The sequence below is a fragment of the Notechis scutatus genome, chromosome 2 (genome assembly GCF_049901735.1).
Source record: "Notechis scutatus isolate UNSWTSFEM ecotype Mainland chromosome 2, rNotScu1.2, whole genome shotgun sequence".
NCBI lineage: Eukaryota > Metazoa > Chordata > Lepidosauria > Squamata > Elapidae > Notechis > Notechis scutatus.
This window is the reverse complement of record NC_142010.1, coordinates 20,917,451-20,937,491: the sequence shown is the minus strand read 5'-3', so window position 1 is coordinate 20,937,491 and position 20,041 is coordinate 20,917,451. Positions and strand designations below refer to the sequence as shown.

Genomic DNA, 20,041 nt, shown 5'->3' with positions numbered 1-20,041 from the left:
AATACGGCCATCAATTATTGGTCAATAGACTGTTGGGAGTTAAAACCCACCCCTCTCCTAGGAAAATGAAATATTTCAGGATATACTAAAAAGGCAGAATATTTCCCCTAAAAAGAAAAGTGGAAATTCAGAGAGGCAGAAACTCAGCCCCCACCTTTGCTTAATGGGCCATTACTCTGGCCTGGGCCAGTCTATTTTACATAACAAAGATCTACTCCAGGTAGAGCTATAATAGGAATTGCCCAAAGCCCTTTCATTACCTCATCATCCAGCAAGGCTCAAGCCTGGGATTCAGGACAGCCTACAGAGTTGCCCCTGCATGGCCCCATGGGAGTCTGACAACCAATCAGAATACAAGCTCAAATTCAAATCCCAACAGAGGGCATAAAACCAAGGGTCTCTCAGCATCTTGCCCTTTCTTCTTTTCCTTCACCTGACATCTTGTAGCATGTGATCGTCCTTTTCACTTGGAGCTCCAAGCCATGTGGTCCTGCCCATAATTAAACCATCTTTCCAAACAGCCTCCATGTTTCCAGTGTCCTTTTCCCCACTTGGAACTGAACCCAGAAGGATAATTCTTCCAACAAGACAAGGCATTGGTAGAAATGGAGTTTCCCTCATTAAAAACACTAAGGGAGAAGAAAGGCATATGTAAAAGTGCTGAAACTGAAGAGAGTCATCTAATGTAAAGTCCAGACCAGTCGTGGGATTCAAACTTTTTTAGTACAGGTTCTGTGGGCGTGGCTTATTTGATGGGCATGGCTTGGTCATGTGACTGGGTGGACATGCCTTGGTGGTCATGTGACTAGGTGGGCATAGCCAACAATGTCACTCACAGCAAGGGGTGCCTCGCCTGGCCCTTCTCCTCCCAGCCATTCCTTGTCACACCTGGCCTCAAGGTATCTATAGTTCTGCAAAAATGTTCACTTTTTTTGACTTTATTATCTACATACTATAGATGTACTTTAATGGACCACTGAAAGGAGGAAATGGCTCACATGCTTTGCCCAAGAGGGTGATAAGCAACAGGCTTTTAAGGGGCTGCCAGTAAGGGGAGGGCAATGTATTTTAGAAGGCAAACCAGAAGCAATGGATGGAAATTGAAAAGAGAGAAGCAACCTAAAACTACGAGAAGCTTCCTGACAGTGAGAACAATTAACCAGTGGACCTGCTCGTCTCCAAGAAGTTCTGGGTGCTGAATCACTGGAAGTTTTTAAGAAGACTGGATTTAAAGTTACAGTTTTTGTTGACCACACTTTGGACTTGATTCTCTGCAGCCAAAGGCTGTTCCTGGGAGAGTTTTTCTTCAGCCAGAAGGTAACCAGGACATTGGGGACAAAGTTGGAGCTAATAAAGGGACTCCTGACTGTGTTGCCTTTGTGCCACGCACTGGGTCATCACAACTTTGTGAATCAACCTGCTGAACTTCCTGCAGATGCTGAATGTTATTGAAAACTGCCTTTCTTTGGGACTTAACTACTAAACCAGGTAGATTTTTTTAAAAATAAATAAATAGATAATTCGACTTAATTAAATCTGGTGGTTTTAGGATCGGTTAGGTGGTCCCATTTAATAATCAGGGAAGATCTAAAAAACAAGATAGGGACAGATCATCATGGAGAAAATCTATCTACGTGATCATTAAGAGTCAACACTGACTTGATGGTACATCATTAATTGATCAATTTAATAATCAAGCAGTCATCTTTAGTTCCAATAGCAATTTAGAGACCATATTCAATCAAATTGCACTGCAGAAATCTCTAGACTAGAGACCTTGAGATTTCATGCATATTAAGGAATTCTGGTATTGCTCCCTTTTGTAAGGTTGAAGCCTTGACATTGCAAGAAAAATCATTAAAAATACAAATGAATAAATATATAGTGTATACTTATGTTGATAAATGAAAGAAAATCAAATGTACATTTTTTTCCTGGACCCATCATCTGAAAAATGGAACACTGCTTATCATCAAAGACCACATACATATAGTGTTCAACTTATGACGAAAATTTATGCTGCTAAGTGAGACATTTACTAAGCGAGTTTTGTCCCATTTTACAATCTTTTCTGGCAGAGTTTAAGTGAATCATTCCAGTTGTTAAGCTAGTAACATGGTTGTTAAGTGAATCTGGCTTCCCTATTGACTGTCAAAAAGTCGCAAAAGTTGATCACCATGATCTTGGGTCACTGGTTGATCATAAGTATCAACCAGCTGCCAAGCATCGAAATGACCTTGGGGATGCTGCAACAGTCATGTGAAAAACACACATAAGTTTTCAGTGCCAATGTAACTTTGGACGGTTATTAAATGATACAGGCTATCAAGTCACAAGAATGATAGGTCTCATCCTATTTTAAGCATTTATATAGTTAAATCCCATTGTGGCTCTCTTGTGGGAAGTAAGGTGACAACTTTGTGTAAAACACATTCCACATTCTAGGCATTTATACTGTTTCTCCCTTGTGTGGATTGTTTTATGGGAAGCAAGGGTGCTGGGATGATTAAACCTTTTCCCACACTGCAGGCATTGGTAGGGTTTTTCCCCGGTGTGAATTCTTTTGTGGTGTGAGATAACTGCTTGTCCTGAAACTCTTTCCACAGTCCATGCATTTATATGGCTTCTCCCCTGTATGGATCCTTTTGTGGGATGTTAAAGAACTGTTTGTACTGAAGCTCTTGCCACACTCGGGGCATTTATATGACTTCTCCCCCGTATGGATGGTTTTATGAGAAGTAAGGGTATTAGAATGAGTGAAACTCTTTCCACATTCCATACATTTATAGGGTTTCTCTCCTGTGTGGATCCTTTTATGGGAAGTAAGATCTGTGCTCCCCGTAAAGCTCTTTCCACACTCCAGGCATTTATGTGGTTTTTCTCCTTTGTGAATAGTTTTATGGGTTCTAAGGCTACTGGAGTTACTGTAGCTCTTTCCGCATTCTAAGCATTTAAACGGCTTCTCCCCTGTGTGAATTCTTTTATGGAAAATCAGTGTATCATTCCTTATGAAACTTTTTCCACACTCCATACACTGATACGGCTTCTTCCCAGTGTGGATCCTTTTATGATAGACAAGGCTACTGCACTGGCTAAAACTCTTCATTCCTCGTAAAGCTCTTTCCACACTCCGTGCATTTATATGGTTTTTCCCCTGTATGAATTCTTATATGGGCAGTAAGTTTATCGTTCCTTGTGAAGCTCTTTCCACACATTATACATTTGTATGGATTCTCGCCAGTGGGTTTCTTTGGATGGGAAACAAGGTTACTGGAGTAGTTGTAGTTGTTTTCATAGTCCTTACATTCAAATGCTTTTCCCCCCATCTCATCTCTCCAATGAGGAGGGCAATTCTGATTATACCTGTTCCCTTCCTGTCTCCATTCACATGGGTTACTGAAGTTTGATTGTTCTTCAAATACTTCATCACAGCCTAAATACTGTCCCATACCCTCTCCATTAAGAACTTCTTGGGCCAGCAAATCATAGATTTCCAGAGATAAAGGAGGATTTTTCCCCCGTTGATCATTTAGCTGGATTCCGTCTTCACTTTTTGTTTGCCATTGATTCTTTTCTCCCACTTCAACTTTTAGAATCTGTATTGGTATCTCTTCTGATTGCTGATAAATCTCATTCTTCCGTTCATTGCCTGCTTGAGAGAGAAAGAAACAGTGGGGGGGAAAATACAGTTAAGCCATCTGTTAGGAATGATAGTCACCTAACAGTTGGGTTGGAAATATATAAACCATGATAGTAATTTAATACTGTATCTTTTAAGAGAATGCTGTAATTGTGATTGGCTGAGGTTCCTCCAACGGCCATAAGATGGAGTCAGAAACCTGGTTTCTTTCTCCTTGCATTTCCTGTTTTGCCGTATTGCCTGATCGTCCTTCTACTTGGATTGCTGTGAGTTTTTGCAACTGTTAGCAAACCCCGTTTACTGAACTCTGTTTATGATACTTGACTTCGTTTTTGGATTATCTCTAGACTGATAATAACTGCTTTAACCGTGTATGATTTGGACTGTTTGTTGGACTTTGTTTACCCATTTACTGGAAGTAAAACCTACATTTCACTATTCAGTGTATCTGTATGCTGGTCGTGTGTTATTCAACATCACTCTCACTATGCTTCCCTGAGTGCACTCATTCTCCTAATGGGGAATACCTCAACACCATCTATTGAAATCATTCCTTTTTTCTAGTTTATGTCTAGGTAGTATATTTACCTTAATTAAAAGAAGGACTAGCAATCTTCCAATATTTGAGGGGCTGCCAGAAAGAAGAGGAGGTCAACCTATTCTCCAAGGCACCTCAAGGCAGGACAAGAAGCAATGGATGGAAATTAAGCAAGAAGAGAAGCAACCTAGAACTCAGGAGAAATTTCCTGATAGTTGGAACAATTAATCAGTGGAACAACTTGCCTCCAGAAGTTGTGGGTGCTCCCATAGTGGAGGTTTTTAAGAACAAAATTGAACAACCATTTTCTGAAATGGTATAGGGTCTCCTGCCAGAGCAGGGGGTTGGACTAGAATATCTGTGTATACTTAGACTTGTATACTGCTTCACAGTGCTTTTACAACCCTCTCTAAGAGATTTACACAGTCAGCATATTGCCCCCAACAATCTGGGTCCTCATTTTACCCACCTCGGAAGGATGGGAGGCTGAGTTAACCTTGAGCCTAGTGAGATTTGAACTGCCAAATTGCAGGTAGCCGGCAGTCAGCAGAAGTAGCCTGCAGTAATGCACTCTAACCTCTGTGCCACTGTGGTTTATTATAACTTTGAACAGTCACTAAATGAATTGTTTTAAGTCGAGGACTACCTCTGTCTGGACAAATTACAAAGGGGAATTATTTACCCAGAGAAGCTACATTCCTAGAAATCTCCAGCATGATCTCCCCATGCAGAGCTTTCTGATCAGAATCTAGCAGATCCCACTCCTCCTCGGTGAAGCAAACGGACAACTCCTTGAAGGATATTGAACCCTGAAAGAGAAGCAAAAATTTCTTACTAATAGGAAAGCTGGGAAAAATAAATTTCTCTCACAAGACTCATGAAGCAGTGATATTCATAAAACTTTTCCTGGCTGTTTTCAGAATTTGAGGGAGTAAAAGGAAAGGTTTCCTTGTCCATCCTCTCTTGACACCATCAGGGTCCAAAAGGCTGATTAACTTTATTGCATGTCCCAGGATTCAATGCCCGTGGAGGCCCAGACCACAGATTTGTTCTGGATGCATCAGTTCCAGCTTTGCCTTCCATCCCTCAGAGCTGCTCCAACTCTATCTTTTCATTGTAAGGGAGATGATCAAGAAAAGGATAAGCCCTCACAATGGACAAACGGCTGCAAAAGTTGATGGAGTTAACAGAAGTGGCTAAATTCACTTGCTTTGATTAAAGAAAATAACACAATTCAATTTGTTTCCACTTGGAAACCGCTTTTGTACTTGTTCTTGGGGGAGGGAATGAAACTTTGATTTTAAGTTTTGCTCATTAGAAAGAATTGTTGTTATATAAATGGCTTATCTATCTATCTATCTATCTATCTAATCTATCTATCTATCTATCTATCTATCTATCTATCTATCAACACACACACACAAATATATATTAAAAGTTATATATGGATATGGATATGGATAGAGATAGAGATAGATAGATAGACAGACACATACATGCATGTAAAAAGTTGAAGTTTTACGTTACTACCTTATTCTACTGCACCCAAAGGAGTCAGAAGTCAATAATTTTCTCTCTCCCCTCTTCCCCTACACTTTTTTCTCTTCCCCCTTTCCTTCCTTATTTTCCCTTTATTTTCTTCTTTTTGTGTATTTTGTTATTTTATATTTTGATAAATTAATCAAATATTTCAAGATGTAAGAAAAGAACAAGCCACATGGACCTGCTGAGATGGAAAGAGTCCCATGTTGGAACAAAGGTTGAAATGGAGGTGGGAGATAGCCAGGACGCTTCTTGCCTTAACCATTTTTCCTTTGGGGGGGGGAGGAAATTTTCCTCCTACCTGCTCTGGAAAGCCAACAGGTGCTTCTGCATTATCGGAAAGAGAAGATGTTTCTCCTATGAGCTGAGATACGTCTCTGTTCTTTGCCCCTGAAAGATGGGAGGAAATAGACTTTTAAAAAGAATGCTTTATACGTTCAGGGAAAAACTAGAAATAAATGCTATTGTAGCACACAGGCCCATGAGTTTATTTTAAAAGATTAGGAATAAAATCCTCTGGATGCTCTTAAGAACTTCAGTGCAGAAGGCATCCCTCCCTTACCTGGTGGCATGTCTGGATTAAGATCCTTTGGAAAAATTCCTCCAATGAAATTCTCCTGACAAGGATTTAACGGATCACGTCTTGCCTTAGGATGCTCAGCCATCAATTCCTGAAGGGGCGCCTCTATCTGCAACTGTGGAAAAGAGCAAAGAAAGATGTTAGAAGTACCACATGTGGGAACATAGAACAATCTATTTTAAAAAATATTTGTGGGTGGAAATATAAAAATGCCTCGAATATTCCACACTGGCATTATTCCATCACTTGTAAACAACTAGATCTGCACCTCTCCTTGCTCCTTCTCCTCCGCCTGACTCAGGAGGAAGCCTTCAGCCAGAGCCACTGCCTGGGAACTGGTTTCGGCTCCACATTCCCACAACCAATGTTCCATCTCCAGAGGCAGAATGGCCAGGAACTGCTCCAGGACTACCAAATCCAGCATCTGGGCTTTTGTATGTTTTTCTGGGTTCAGCCATTGATTGCAAAGATGGTAGAGGCGGTTGCAGTTTCCCCAGGGACCCTCAGCATCCTGATACTGGAGCTCCCTGAAGGGTTGTCTCTTTGTGTGGAAAGTAACTGTTTTTTCACTCTGGATCTTCTGTCTTGCCTTTTTTTCATCTATTGCATTGCTCTCCTAAAGAGGATCACAAAGCGCCAGTCCTTCCCAAACTGGTTTTCCTGGGTTCATTTTCCCTCTGGGCTCAAGTGCACTCTCCAATGAGTCTTCAAACCTTCTTTCGTCTTTCTGGAATGTCATAAAAACTCTGATGAGAAATTTAATGGTGTCATTCATTCATCTTTACTTCTCTACTCTCTACTCTTTTTGTCTCGATGCAAGGAAGACCTACAGAGGATGAAGTTGCTTCTTATTTCCAACCTGCAATGGAAAATAATGCAAAGGAGCATCAGTCTTTTGAAGACTCACTTTTGAGGGTATGCCTAAGAGGTTGCCACAAAGAAGGGTGTGTGTGTCAACCTATTCTCCAAAGCACCTGAAGGCAGGACAAGAAGCAATGGATGGGAACAAATCAAGGAGAGAAGCAACTTAGGACAAAGTAAAAATTTCATGAAGAACAACTTGTCTCCAGAAGTTGTGGGTATTCCAACACTGGAGGATTTTAAGAAGTGGTTGGGCAACCATTTGTCTGAAATGGTATAGGGCAGGGATGCCCAACCCCGAGTCCGTGGACTGGCACTGGTTCGCAACATGCCAGAAACCTGTCATGCAAAGAAATGAACATCCATGGGATGTAGGCAGTTCATGAAATCATGAGCCCTCCTGTCTGTGAAAAAACCTCTCTCCACAGAACTGGTCCCTGGACCCCAAAAGGTTGGGGACCACTGATATAGGGCTTCTTGCCTGAGCAGCAGGTTGGACTAGAAGACCTCCAAGGTCCCTGCCAACACTGTTATTCATGTTGGAATCTCCTGCCTGTCAAGCCTTCCCACAGAACCATTTCAGGAAGGAGGAGATTTTTCACTCTGCTCAGAGAGGCTTCTTTGGCCAGATCCAGCAGAGCAACTCACAGGGGTCAGCATCTTCCACCTTGGAGGAGCCCTCTGTCGGCCCTCCGCCCCCCCACCCCACCCCGAGAGTCAGGGGATCTGAACCTTTGGAGTTGGATCTCCCGGGATCTGCAGTGGGTGGCCCTGGAGCGACTCCAGCAGGGAAGGGGCACAAGCCGGAGTCACTCCAGATTCATGCGTGTTCCCATGCGGTCGGGTGAAGAGATTTCACCTCAGAAATCCGTCCCTCCCCCTTTGCAACTGCACACCCCGCACCCACCCGCGCCAGTCGCCCCTCAAAGCTCTGAGAGGCGCTCCTGCTTCCTGCTCCGCCCACGCCCAGGACGGGCTGCCAAGTCGCCCAACCGCACGCCCGTTAGGTGGACCGCTTCTTCGCGGAGGCGCGTGCCTCCCGTGGCGGCGCCGGGATTGGTCCGAGGGTAAGACGGTTGCCCAATGGGAGCGCAGCGTGCTTGAAGGCCGCTGCAGTTGCTGTGCAGACTGGGCTGTCCGTTGCTCACTCGAAGTTGTTGTTTTTTGACGCGGTGTCTGCGCTCCCCTCAGCTCCCTCAGACCGAGCGGCGGATTCAGTCCGTGAGGGAGACGAGGCAGAGGCGTCTGCGGTTGCTTGGCTGTTGGAGTTTTTCCCCTCTCCCCATTATTGGGAGTCTTTCCGCGAAGTTTTTTCATCCTGGCTCTCGTTTCTATTCTTGCCTGAGGGATTTGCGCTCCACGCAGCTCCCTCAGACCGAGCGGTTTTCTAAATCCGCTCAAAGGAGCCGGGGGTGGGCAGGACCCAAAGCCTCATTCGAAGGGTGACGCTAGAAATTGGGGAGCAGGAGAAAAGACTCCCCCGGAGAGAAACATAGGAGTCCTGAAGGGATTTGAGAGGCAAAGGTTGTCAGAAGACTGTTAATGTTGAGGGGAGAAGAGTGCGACTGACTCCTGGCAAGCAGTCAGATTCCCTTAACAACCGGGTTACTAACATATCAGCTGCACTGATTCACTTAAAAGATTCACTTAACAACTGAGGCAAGAAAGGTCGTAAAATGGGACAAAATTCACTGAACAAATGTCTCACTTAACAAATTTTGGGCTCAAGAATAGTCATAAGCCAAAGAAAGGAATAATTGTATTAACTATGACTAATATTTATGTATATATGTAAATTTGTATTTTTTTGTTATGTATGCACCAGGTTCATTGTTTTTAAATGTTTTTATTGTTCATTAATAAAATTTATTAATAATTTAAAAAAAGAATAGTCATAAGCCAAGGACTACCTATAGTTGGATATGGCAACTAGTTAGAAGAATATATTTTGTTTCTTCCATGATATTCCCTAACCAGTAGATCGTCTTGGCTGTTAAATTATTTTAAGTGGAAGTTTACATTATATGTATCAAACTGGCAATTGTATGAATAGTTGGCAGTCAAAAGCCAAATATCACATCTGCTTAAAAGGATCCGTAAATCGAGGACTACCTGTGGCTGCCATTTATATCTCCTAAGTTGCTCTTTTTTTTTTTTGAGAAATAGCTGGGAGAGGGGAGAAAAATGTAATCCTTATCTTTTCAACGTTCACATAAATCCATTTTCCCTTAATTTGGGCAGTATGGTGAGCTTGCAAAGAGTTTTGTTGGGAGATCCCATTGCAGAAAGGAAGAACTGACCATGGGGTTGCTGGAATGGTCATAACTGAAAAACTGTCAGAAGTGAGAGCGATCAACCAATGGAACAGCTTGCCTTCACAAATTGTGGGAGCTTCATCACTGGAAGCTTTCAAGAAAAGCCTGAACTGCCATCTGTCAGAAATGGTGTAGGGCAGGGGTCCCCAACCACCGGTCCGCGGACCGGTACCAGTCCGCGGAACAACTCCTACCGGGCCGCTGGCTTGCTGGGCGCCGCCATCTTTTTTTCATGAAAAAGTGCTTCCGGTGAGCTTTTCCGGGTAGAAAGCTCACCGGAAGCACATTTTCATCAAAAAAAGATGGCGGCGCCCAGCTGATGCCGGTACCGGGCAGCGGCGCCAGCTGATGCAAAAGATTGGGGATCACTGGTGTAGGGTCTCCTGCTAGGGCAGGGATTGGACTAGATCAGGAGTCACCAACTTTTTGGACCTCAGGAACCACCAAACTCATAATTTTAAATCCCAGGGACCACTAACTGGTTCTGTGGGCTTGGCCTAATTTGAGGGTGTGGCTTGGTGGTCATGTGACTGGCTGGGCATGGCTTGTATGTAACTATTAAAAAAATATTTAAAAAAGCAACTTTTACCCAAAATCAGGCAAAGTAGGCAGGCAGATTGAGTTGCTCATAGAATCACAGATTCATTCAGAAATCTATCTGCCATTGGCTAGCTCAGTCTGTCACATAAAATTTGTCAGTAAGCAAACTCACAAAATTAACTCACAACACACCATGTATGTAAATATTGATTTTTTTATTAAAAAAAGAGCAACTTTTACCCAAAGTCAGGCAAAGCAGGCAGGCAGATTGAGTTGCTCACAGAATCATTCAGTGATCTATCTACCTGCCATTGGCAAGCTCAGTCTCTCAAATTTGCTTGCCGTGAGTCTGCACTGAATAATAGGAACTTCAGTCCTAAGGGAGGTTTGGCTGTGCTTAAAAGCAGAGCCGAAGATCTAAAGACTAGCTAGAAAGCAAGAAATCCGACCATTTCCTGCTTCCTAGCTAATCTAAATCTCCTGGCACAGCAGAATACAAGATGGTCAGAAAAAGGAAAAATACCAATTTAGCAGGCAAGTTTGCAGGGTAAGGAGTGAGTGGGCGGGGAGGGTTCCCGCGCGCCATGTGGGCAGCACAGCCTTGTGTTTCTGCACAGCCTGGATTAATTGCTTTGGGGGGGGTACTCTGGGGGTGAGATTTCTCTGCGGCCCACCAGAATTTTCTCACAGCCCACCAGTGGGCTGCGGCCCATCGGTTGGCAACCACTGGACTAGATAACCTACAAGGTCCCTTCCATCTCTATTAATCTGTAATTATAAAAATGGTGTAGAGTCTCCTGCTTGGGCAGAGGTTGGACTAGAGACCTACAAAGTCCCTTCCAACTCTATTAGTCTGTAATCTATAAAAGCCATTTTTTCAGTGCCATTGTAACTTTGAACGGTCACTAAATGAACTATTGTAAGTCAAGGTATTGAGTTCTTTGCATCTTCCCACCCAGCGAAGGAGGTGGTCCTCAACTTAGATTTTTTTTCGGATGCTCCATGTGAAGAAAACAGAATATTTTCTCCAAGCCTTTCCGAACAATAATTGATCAAATTTCGGGTGGGGGGGGGAGGGGAAACCGATTCGGCCAACTCTTGGGGTCCCGGATCTTGGGATTCACTTGGCAACCACGGAGCCCAACTACATCGTACCGGCTTTTCCCGGGCTTTCTCGTCCAACTTTTCCCCTGCTTTTTTCTCCAGTGGTACGAAGGGCAACTTTCGCTTTCCATCCGGAGGGAACCGCACTCAATCCGGTCCTGGAGACGATCAGACTGATTTATCTACATTCGCGGCTGGAGTTCTGAGCAGGTCGACAGGAAGTGAGTGTCTGGACTCTCTAGGAAAAAGTCATCTTCCACCCACACTTCCGGGAAGCAAAGATTCGGGCATTCCTCGCAGACATGGAGATTTGGTGAGGCTGGAAGCTCCTTCTTAGCGCTCAGCGGCAATATCTGTGTTGCTTCACAAGAAGCGGATGTTCTGCTGAGGCTCCGCGGTTGGAATAAAGTTTCCACTGCCTAGATCGCAGTGGCTGGGAAAACGGGTGGGTCGTGCTTCCCCCATTTATATATTTATATATTCCTGATTGCTTCCCTCTGCTTCCCCTTTCAAGGGATGCGGGCAGGGAAACGGGCAATTTGTCGCATCTCAGGAGAGAGCTGTCCTGAGCAAGAGCAATGCATTGTCTACAGAATCTACAGAAGTGAAAGCTGAATTTATATATCAAGAGGTTTCGGGTGATCTCAGAAAGTTTCAACAAACCCTATGGGTTTGTTAATAAAAGTATAGATCTTTTTGTAAAACTACGTGAAGTTGTTGAAGAATCTGCTTTTAATTACTTTTTAAAAGACAACTTTGGTCCCTTCATCCTGCGGTTGATTTCAGGTGTAGAGCTGCTATAGACTACTGTACTGTAAAAGATGCAAAATTAACTAAGCTCTGCCAAGAGAATAGCAGGAAGGGACCTCGGAAGTCTTCTAATACAACCTCCTGCTCAAGCAAGAAGCCCCATACCATTTAAGACAAATGATTGTCCAATCTTTTCTTGGCTTCCCAGCTGATAAAATTATCTTGTACTCAAATCTCTCAAGGATTCTCAGAGCAAAGATTTGCTTGCAATGAGAGAGTTCCATTTAGGAGAAATAGAGCCCAGTCTCCCATCTAAAAAGCCCTTTGATTGCTGATGGTCTCCCCCAAACATTAACTCTGGTTGAACATTATTAGAAAAAAAATTGGGGCTAGGATATAATATATGTCATATATTAATACTCTTTTTTCTTTTTGATCATAGATTTGGAGCTGGATGTATGCTGTTTTATCTGCAAACTGTTCCATAGAAACAAAAACTTGTCACCAGAGAGAGCTCACTGGTCTGTTTGGATTCCTCACTGGACCTTTTCAGACATTTTGATTCTATAGATGGAAGAAGGTTTGGAGACCCTTTACCCATTGGGAATTTCGATTGAGCATAGGTGGAAAATGGATAGAAAAAAATCAGAATGTGAGGGAACAGCAGTAGGCCCTCTCCTTCCGAGGGAGACCAGTCTGAACATTTGGGAAACATGCAAACAGAAGATCCCAGATGAAGAAAAAATAAGCACTGACATCCAGCGACAAATGTTTAGAGAGTTCTGCTACCAGGAGACTAAGGGCCCCCGAGAAATATGCAGCCACCTTCATTATCTTTGTTCCCAGTGGCTGCAGCCAGAGAGAAATTCAAAGTCTCGGATACTGGACATGGTGATCCTGGAGCAACTCTTATCTATCCTGCCCCCAGAGATCAAGAACTGGGTCAAGGAATGTGGAGTGGAGACTAGTTCTCAGGCAGTAGCTCTGGCAGAAAGCTTTCTTTTGAGCCAATTGGAGGAGAAGAAGCAGGAAGAGACGAAGGTCGGATTGTCCCAAGAGAGTGATAATAAAAATCTCAACATTTTTGATAATAAAAATCTCAAAATTTAAGTATACAGTTATTTCAAACCATTTTGGGGCTGGCCATATAAAAGTCTTGACTCAGGCCAGCCTTAAAATGGAGGGATCTTGCTCTTATTACCCAAATTAGATGGGAGCTTAAGTTTATCAGTCCTTTCTGTTATTAATTATATGTATAAGGGAGGAGTATAACTTCTTAAAGTATTGGTTGCCTTTTCTGAACATTTCCCAGGAGTTGGGAGAAACCCAAGCTCTTTTCCCACAGATGAACCTGGAGCAGAAGGGGAGGTGAGAGGGAAGTTGGAAATACATTTTGTCCAATTTCTGTTAAACCCATTCCCTTCTGATGTCTACAGTTGCAAGCTAAGAGGTCCTGTCTTAATTTGGTCACTGAATGCTGTGAAGGAAGAGGGAATCTGTTCATACCTTCTAGGGATCCATTCTTAGGAGACGTCTCCCAAAAGGATCCAGTTCAGGACAGACCACCAGGTAAGGAATAATTTATTCTAATGGCAAAAAATTATCAAGAGCTCTCCAAACTACAGGTAATCCTCAACTTACAACCATTCATTTAGTGATCGTTGAAGTTACGATGAAAATTGTGACTGTTTTTCATACTTATGACCATTGCAGTATCTCTCTGGTCTCGTGATTTAAATTCGGATGCTTGGCAACTGGTTCATGTTTATGATGGTTGCAATGTCCTAGAGTCATGTGATCACCTTTTGCGACTTCTGACAAAGTCAGAGGAAAAGCCAGATTCACTTAACCAACTGTATTGCTAACTTAACCACTTCAGATATTCGCTTAACAACTGTGGCAAGAAAGGCCATAAAATGGGACAAAATTCACTTAACAACTTTCTTGCAAATTATGGGCTCAATTGTGGTTGTAAGTCAAGGACTATCTGCACTTTCATTCATGAGCTTCTTTTGCAACCGAACTTTGCTCCTCTTGGCACAAATTATTTAGATTGCCCCAGAATATACTGTATTAAGTATATTCTTTAAAAATGTCAATTTCTTTCATCTTTGTCCTCCCCACAGAGAACAAAACAATGAATCCGCTCTCATTAGGAAATCAAGCATCTCTTGCTGATGGAGTGGAAACAAGGACTATCCTTCCAGCTCAGGTAGGAAGAAAATTTTCCCCATCCTCAGAACTGCATACGTGATTTAATTAAAATGCATTCCTTCAACTGCTAAAACTGTATTTCTAATCTAGAATCAGTCCTTTTCCTGACCAATAGCACTGTATGAATGAACTTCACTTGATCAGCTGCCATCCAGCCACCTTCTGGAATAGGAGCAGCTCTGGTGGATGTAAGAAACAGCTCAGGATGGGGAAAATCTGGAATGATATTTATTCATGCATTAATCGATCAAATCCTGTGGAAATATTAATCAGCCTTTGTACAGTTAATCAGCCTTTATCTCCAGTGTGATTTCAGCCAGTGGATGTGAGCTATGTCCAGTAATTTCCTTAATTCTGAAACTTGTCAGAAAAAATATATATAAGTTTATTTTATTGCAAGATTCTGCTCTGGAGATTTCTTAGAGATCTTGAAAGACTTCTCAGTCTGTCTGTTAATAAAGAATTTATTTACTCCTCTTTCAGGATTCCATATCCTTCAAGGAGGTGGCCATCTATTTCACCAAGGAGGAGTGGGCTCTGCTAGACCCTGATCAGAAAGCTCTGCATGAAGAAATCATGTTGGAGACTTGTAGGAATGTGGCTTTTCTGAGTAAGAGTTTCTTTGCTTTCTGTTGGGTTAGGTATTTTCTAGTTGGACGGAACCCAATTATTTGTAGTTTTCTGACCTTCTTGGTAGACCAGATCAAAAAACAGATCCTGTGGGAATTTCACAAATTCTGTTTTATTGTGCAATGTAGGAACAGAAACTTGAAAGTTTCTGTTTGTGCCCTCTCCTACTAAACAAAGTTAAGGCAGGTTTATTTTGCATTCCTTTTTCACACTTGCTTTAATCTCAGATCATTCCTAAATTCCTTTAGTAGACATAATGTCCAGATATACCCATTGCATATTGGGCTGGACGGAAGGTGGTGCATCGCAGGGGTCTTGACATGCTGTCTGGAGGCTGCCAACATCTGGGTGGACTAAAATAGGAGCACACTCAAGAAAGATAGAATTACACCAATCTAGAAATCAGCAAGTTCTAAAATGATTGTCCCAAAAGTGCTTTTCCAAAAGGCAATTGGGACTCCCTTGGTTTTTTCTTGAAAACATTTCGCTTCTCACCCAAGTTCGGAAGAAGCTTCTTGGATGAGAAGCGAAATGTTTTCAAGGGGAAAAAACAGGAAAATCTAGTTGCCTTTTGGAAAAGCACCTTTGGAGCAATCATGACCTGGATGATTGAGAATCTCCATGGAAACTTCTGGAATAATTCAAATTTTGATTGCAGGTGGGATTGTGCTCCACAAAACAATAGAATGACCTGCAATTTGACAGCAGTGGTAATCGATGATGGCCTTATGCCATGTAGGTATTTGCCCAGCTTCAGCAGGTGTGACTGTTGCAGCCTTTTAGGGAAAATAAGGGTTCTGTGAATGGTTGCTCATGCTATTGTCATTTCTTAGCTAGATTACTGCAACTCACTCTACATGCAGCTGTCCTTGAAGACCAACCAAAAGCCTTAGGTTCAAACATGCTACTGCATTATAATTAATATGCTAAGAAGCTGCACTGGATACAAGTTACTTTCTAAGTGCAATTCAAGGGGTTTGTTGTAATTTATAAGGCCATGAACATGTCCCTAAAAGATTAAGTGCTAGAAAGAAGTACAGTAGTACCTTGATACTCAACTGCTTTGAAACTTGTTGAATTTGGTACTCAATGAATTTTGATACAAAACATTTTTCCTGGTGGTCATCATTGGCTTGGTACTCAACACACCACCTAGAACTTGTCAGTGTCGGCTGTCTTGTGACTCACTACATTATTCCTTATGGGAAAATTTTGTTTGGTACTCATTTTTTTGTACTAATCATGCCTCCTGGAACCAATTAACAAGGAATACCAAGCTACCACTGTACTTCTTTACACAATGTAATGATAATTTGGAATATTTTGTCTTGATTCATTCTTTTTCTCCCAAATAGGTAACGAGCGGAAGAACAAACAGGAAACAGAGATAGAGCCATTGCGAGTCATCAAGGTTGAAGTGGGAGAAGAGACATTTCAGAATCAGTGTCCCTCAAAAAATCCAGAGGAAATTCAAGTAAAAATTCAGAGGCATAAAAATACTAATTCATGTCCTAAAATCTATGACTTCCTGACCCCAAAAGATATTAAAACAGAGAGAAGGCGACAATGTTTAGATTTTCAGAAAATATTTGAAGATCAATCAGATTTAAATGAACAATGCGAATGGAAAGATGATGGTGAAAAGTACAGGAGGTTTTGCTCTTTTACTTTGCATCAACAAGATTACATGGGAAAGAAACCATTTAAATGCAAAGTATGTAGGAAAAGCTTCAGCAAGTACAGTAAAATTATTGCACACGAAAGAATCCACACAGGGGAGAAGCCATTTAAATGCATGGAATGTGGTAAGAGCTTTACGCAGAGTAGTCACCTTACTTCCCATAAAAGGATCCACACAGGAGAGAAGCCTTATAAATGCTTGCAATGTGGAAAGAGCTTTACTCAAAATAGTCACCTTACTTACCATAAAAGGCTTCACTCAGGGGAGAAACCGTATAAATGCACCGAGTGTGGAAAGAGCTTTGCTGATTCTAGTTCCCTTCTTGTGCATAAAAGGATCCACACCGGGGAGAAACCTTACAAATGCACGGAATGTGGCAAGAACTTCACCTTGAGTAGTCACCTTACTTCCCATAAAAGAATCCACACAGGAGAGAAACCATTTCAGTGTATGGAATGTGGAAAGAGCTTTAGTACGAAGAGTTCTCTTAAATTTCATAAAAAGATCCATACAGGAGAAAGACCATATGTATGCGTGGAATGTGGAAAGAGCTTCAAGCGGATTGCTGATCTAACTCGACATGACAGAACACATAGAAAAGAAGTTCCATACAAATCTACCAGGTGTGGTAAAAGCTTCCATAACAGCAGACACCTTACTTCGCATGAAAGAATAGAAAAGCCATTTGAATATAGACAGTCTGGGGACGAGCTTCCCATTGATTATGTTGACTAATTATTAATAAACGAGAATATATTTTAAAATTTTAATAATTAATAAAGGAAACTAATAAGCAATAAAGTGTGTCAGCTCTTAGCAACCACATGCATGGATTTTCTCCATTCAAGTCTGTCCTGAGGTATGGATGTTAATCACCACAAAGAATTCATACAAAGGAAATGCTGTATAAATTCACTGAATATGAGGGGGAAATTCAGTGAAAATGTTTCTCTCTTTTTTTTCTTTTTACAATCCTGTAATCCCTTTTCTTGGAGTGGAGTGGACTGAACTGGCCAGATGCCCTTCCTGACATCTACATGGAGTTTCCAGCAGATATTTTCTCTTTGCACCTTGATAGAGAAACATCTGCCACTACCTAGGATTGAACTCTTCAGCCTTCTGAGAGGGAGGCAAGCATCTTCACTTCTAGCCACCACGCTAGTGACATTTCTCTTATTTCCCATAAAAAGATCCACACAGGAAAGACGTCTTAAATGTCTGGAATGTGGAAAAAGCTTCAGAAGAGTAATCTTAATGCCTGCAAGAAGGATCCACAGAGGGGAGAACCCGAATGGATGCAGTTAATGTGGAAAGTGCTTCAGTATTAACAGATTACTTTATAGGCAGTCCTCAACTTACAACAATTTGCTTAGTGACTGTCCGAAGTACCACAGCACTGAAAAAACTGGCTTAAAACCAGATCTCGCACTTACAACTATTAACAGTATCTGCATGATCATGTGATCAAAATTTGGGGGTAGGCAACTAAATATGTATATATGATAGTTGCAGTGTTCTGGAGTCATGTGATTATCATTTGTGACCTTCTCAACTGGCTTCTGACAAGCAAAGTCAATGGGGAAATCAAGGTTCGCTTAATGATGATATGATTCATTCAACAGCTGCACTGATTTGCTTTATAAATGTGGCAAAAGTTGTAAAATCAGGTGCAACTCACTTAACAACCGCTTTGCTTAGCAATGGAAATTCTGATCCTAATGGTGGTGATAAGTCGAGGACTAACTGTATATATGAAAATAAAGGCCAAAAGGGAAGAAACCACACAAGTTATGGAGACTGAATAGAACTTCGTTCATTGTAGTAACCTAATTTCCCATAAATGAAACCACACAGAAAATAAATTCTAAAGTATGGAAAGTGCTTCAGGTGAATGTTAATTTTGCATGACCTCAAAAACAAAAAACAAAAAACAGGAGGAAACTGCATACTACAAACATCTACTAATATTTGATACCTTGGACTATATCTGGTCTTGTGAAGTTGACTTTAGAAACTGAATGAATCCAGAACACAGTTTAATTTTAACTTCCTTTTATTTAACTTTCATTTGTCAAAATTAAATGAAAGGGTCCTAAAGAATTAAAAAATAACAACTTGGTGGATTTTGTGGAATGATGGTTGAATTTTGCTACAAATATTAAAGGTAGGTGGGATGGGAACGTTCAATATTACTGATTGCATTTGTAAAGGTGTTACTTATTACTACTTCATTAGCACTTGGTGAACTTCGAATGTTCTTTGAAACTAAGCATATTCCATCCTGGTTATTAATTCTTGGTGGGCCTGGAAGAAATTCTAGTGTTGTCGGCAGAAGGATTTCCAGGTTGCTAAAAAAATTGAGTACAATCAATCATTGCTGAGATCAACTTATCTTTAATTATGTTTTACATGGTTCATTTGTAATTTGTTCTTGCTTTTGTATTACAGATGGATTTTTCTATAAAACTCTTCTAATGATTGTTACGTGTTCACAGTGTTTATAATCTAATTCAGTCAGACTGTTTAGGAACTCAGTTTTGTTCCCTAAAAGATATGAAGAGAGAATCTATATATAGTCTAGGGCCATGATGGCGAACCTCTGGCACGTGTGCCACAGGTGGCATGCAGAGCCATTTGTGTGGGCACGCAAGCCCCAGCCAAACTTACCTGCACTGCACATGCACGCCTCCCACATGATTTTCGGCCTGTTTGAGGCCTTTTTCACCTTCCCGAGGGCTCGAGAGAAGTCTCTGCAGCCTTTGGAAGCCGAAAAACAGGCCTTCCGGAAATACCGGAAGTGCCAAAACCGAAAGTAGCAAAACGGGCCCATTTTTTGGCCTCCAAAGGTTTGCAGAGGCTTCCCTTGAGCCCCCGGGAGGCAGGGAAAACGGCCTCAAACGGGCTGAAAATCAGCTGGGAGGCATGCGCAGTGCAGCTAAGGGGGGATGTTGCACGCGCAGAAGGGCAGGGCGCATTGCATTGTGGGTGCTGGCACACGTGCGCTTTCAGCACACCACAATAAAAACCATCACTGGTTTAGGGCTCTATACTTTTACTGTGTATACTACCTTTCAGGCAGAAACTCTCACCATTTTCAGGGGGGGGCTTTTCATGTTTTCATTGATACACTGTTAAACTGGTGCTGGTTCTTCGTGACCACATAATTTTTTTCCCATGGTGATCTGCCCCTAATATGTAGTCTTTCAGATCTCATTTTATGAGTAATGTACGATTTATTTTTGCTTTTTTCTGGGGAATCTTTTCTTTTTTGGATTGTGGATTCTGACAGGTGCTGACAAAGCACTAAGCAGTAAACTGACCTACCAGTAGTTTGTGGTTGATATAAGTATTCGCCATAGTGAAAATCAAGTTATGGTGAGATTTTCCCAAGGACTTTTTTAAACTTGTCGAATGGCCTACTTGGTTTGTTTAAGAAAGTGTAAAGTGAGGTGCACTAAGACAAAAAAAATATCATAATTTGACATAGACACAAATTGTCTGTATCTAAATCTGTCTGTATCTAATTAGGAGAAAGATCTTGGCATGTGAGAACAGAGAATTATACTTTTTGCGGTAGTTGTGAAAACTATTCTAATGAGGAAACTGGAGATTGCCAGAACTATTGTTACTAAGCAGCTCAGTCCTA

At 41.7% G+C, this 20,041-nt stretch overlaps 3 protein-coding genes across 7 annotated transcripts; 1 reads left to right on the top strand and 2 right to left on the bottom strand.

The window, feature by feature from the left end:
* Positions 1-1,666: 1,666 nt before the first annotated feature.
* Positions 1,667-11,347, bottom strand: LOC113425952 (uncharacterized). Its single transcript, XM_087953688.1, is given in 6 exon segments — positions 1,667-2,572; positions 2,574-3,652; positions 4,861-4,987; positions 6,022-6,110; positions 6,283-6,415; positions 11,172-11,347. Coding segments are annotated over 2 exon segments (747 nt in total). The 5' UTR covers positions 3,107-3,652; positions 4,861-4,987; positions 6,022-6,110; positions 6,283-6,415; positions 11,172-11,347; the 3' UTR covers positions 1,667-2,358.
* LOC113432399 (zinc finger protein 202-like) lies at positions 4,853-7,821 on the bottom strand. Its single transcript, XM_087954150.1, has 5 exons — positions 7,810-7,821; positions 6,569-6,916; positions 6,283-6,415; positions 6,022-6,110; positions 4,853-4,987 (listed from the first exon to the last, which is right to left on the bottom strand). Exons 1-5 carry the CDS (start codon positions 7,819-7,821, stop codon positions 4,853-4,855), a joined length of 717 nt encoding a protein of 238 aa, XP_087810276.1.
* Positions 11,348-11,372: 25 nt separating the features above from the next.
* On the top strand, positions 11,373-18,773 carry LOC113425953 (zinc finger protein 75D-like). 5 transcript variants are annotated; one of them, XM_087953671.1, is made up of 6 exons: positions 11,373-11,433; positions 12,313-12,450; positions 13,307-13,439; positions 13,997-14,082; positions 14,568-14,694; positions 16,070-18,773. In XM_087953671.1, the coding sequence occupies exons 4-6, from the start codon at positions 14,008-14,010 to the stop codon at positions 17,128-17,130; spliced, it is 1,263 nt and encodes a 420-aa protein (XP_087809797.1). In that variant the 5' UTR covers positions 11,373-11,433; positions 12,313-12,450; positions 13,307-13,439; positions 13,997-14,007; the 3' UTR covers positions 17,131-18,773. The 5 variants fall into 5 exon arrangements, with proteins under 5 accessions (XP_087809797.1, XP_087809796.1, XP_087809795.1 ...); XM_087953670.1 differs by having other exon boundaries at positions 11,388-11,565; XM_087953669.1 differs by having other exon boundaries at positions 11,390-11,433; positions 12,313-12,911.
* The last annotated feature ends 1,268 nt before the right edge of the window (positions 18,774-20,041 follow it).

What these genes read in the sequence shown, in the direction of transcription:
- LOC113432399 (XM_087954150.1), bottom strand. An exon ending in AGGAGAAGGAGCAAGGAGAG is followed by an intron (nt 6,416 to 6,568) that starts GTGCAGATCTAG and finishes TCTTTTCCACAG; the next exon opens with TTGCAGATAGAGGCGCCCCT. An exon ending in CTGTTGGCTTTCCAGAGCAG is followed by an intron (nt 4,988 to 6,021) that starts GTAGGAGGAAAA and finishes CTTCTCTTTCAG; the next exon opens with GGTTCAATATCCTTCAAGGA.
- LOC113425953 (XM_087953669.1), top strand. Translation starts at nt 12,441, where the DNA reads ATGGAAGAAGGTTTGGAGACCCTTTACCCATTGGGAATTTCGATTGAG. An exon ending in AGAAGCAGGAAGAGACGAAG is followed by an intron (nt 12,912 to 13,306) that starts GTCGGATTGTCC and finishes TGATGTCTACAG; the next exon opens with TTGCAAGCTAAGAGGTCCTG. An exon ending in AGTTCAGGACAGACCACCAG is followed by an intron (nt 13,440 to 13,996) that starts GTAAGGAATAAT and finishes TCCTCCCCACAG; the next exon opens with AGAACAAAACAATGAATCCG.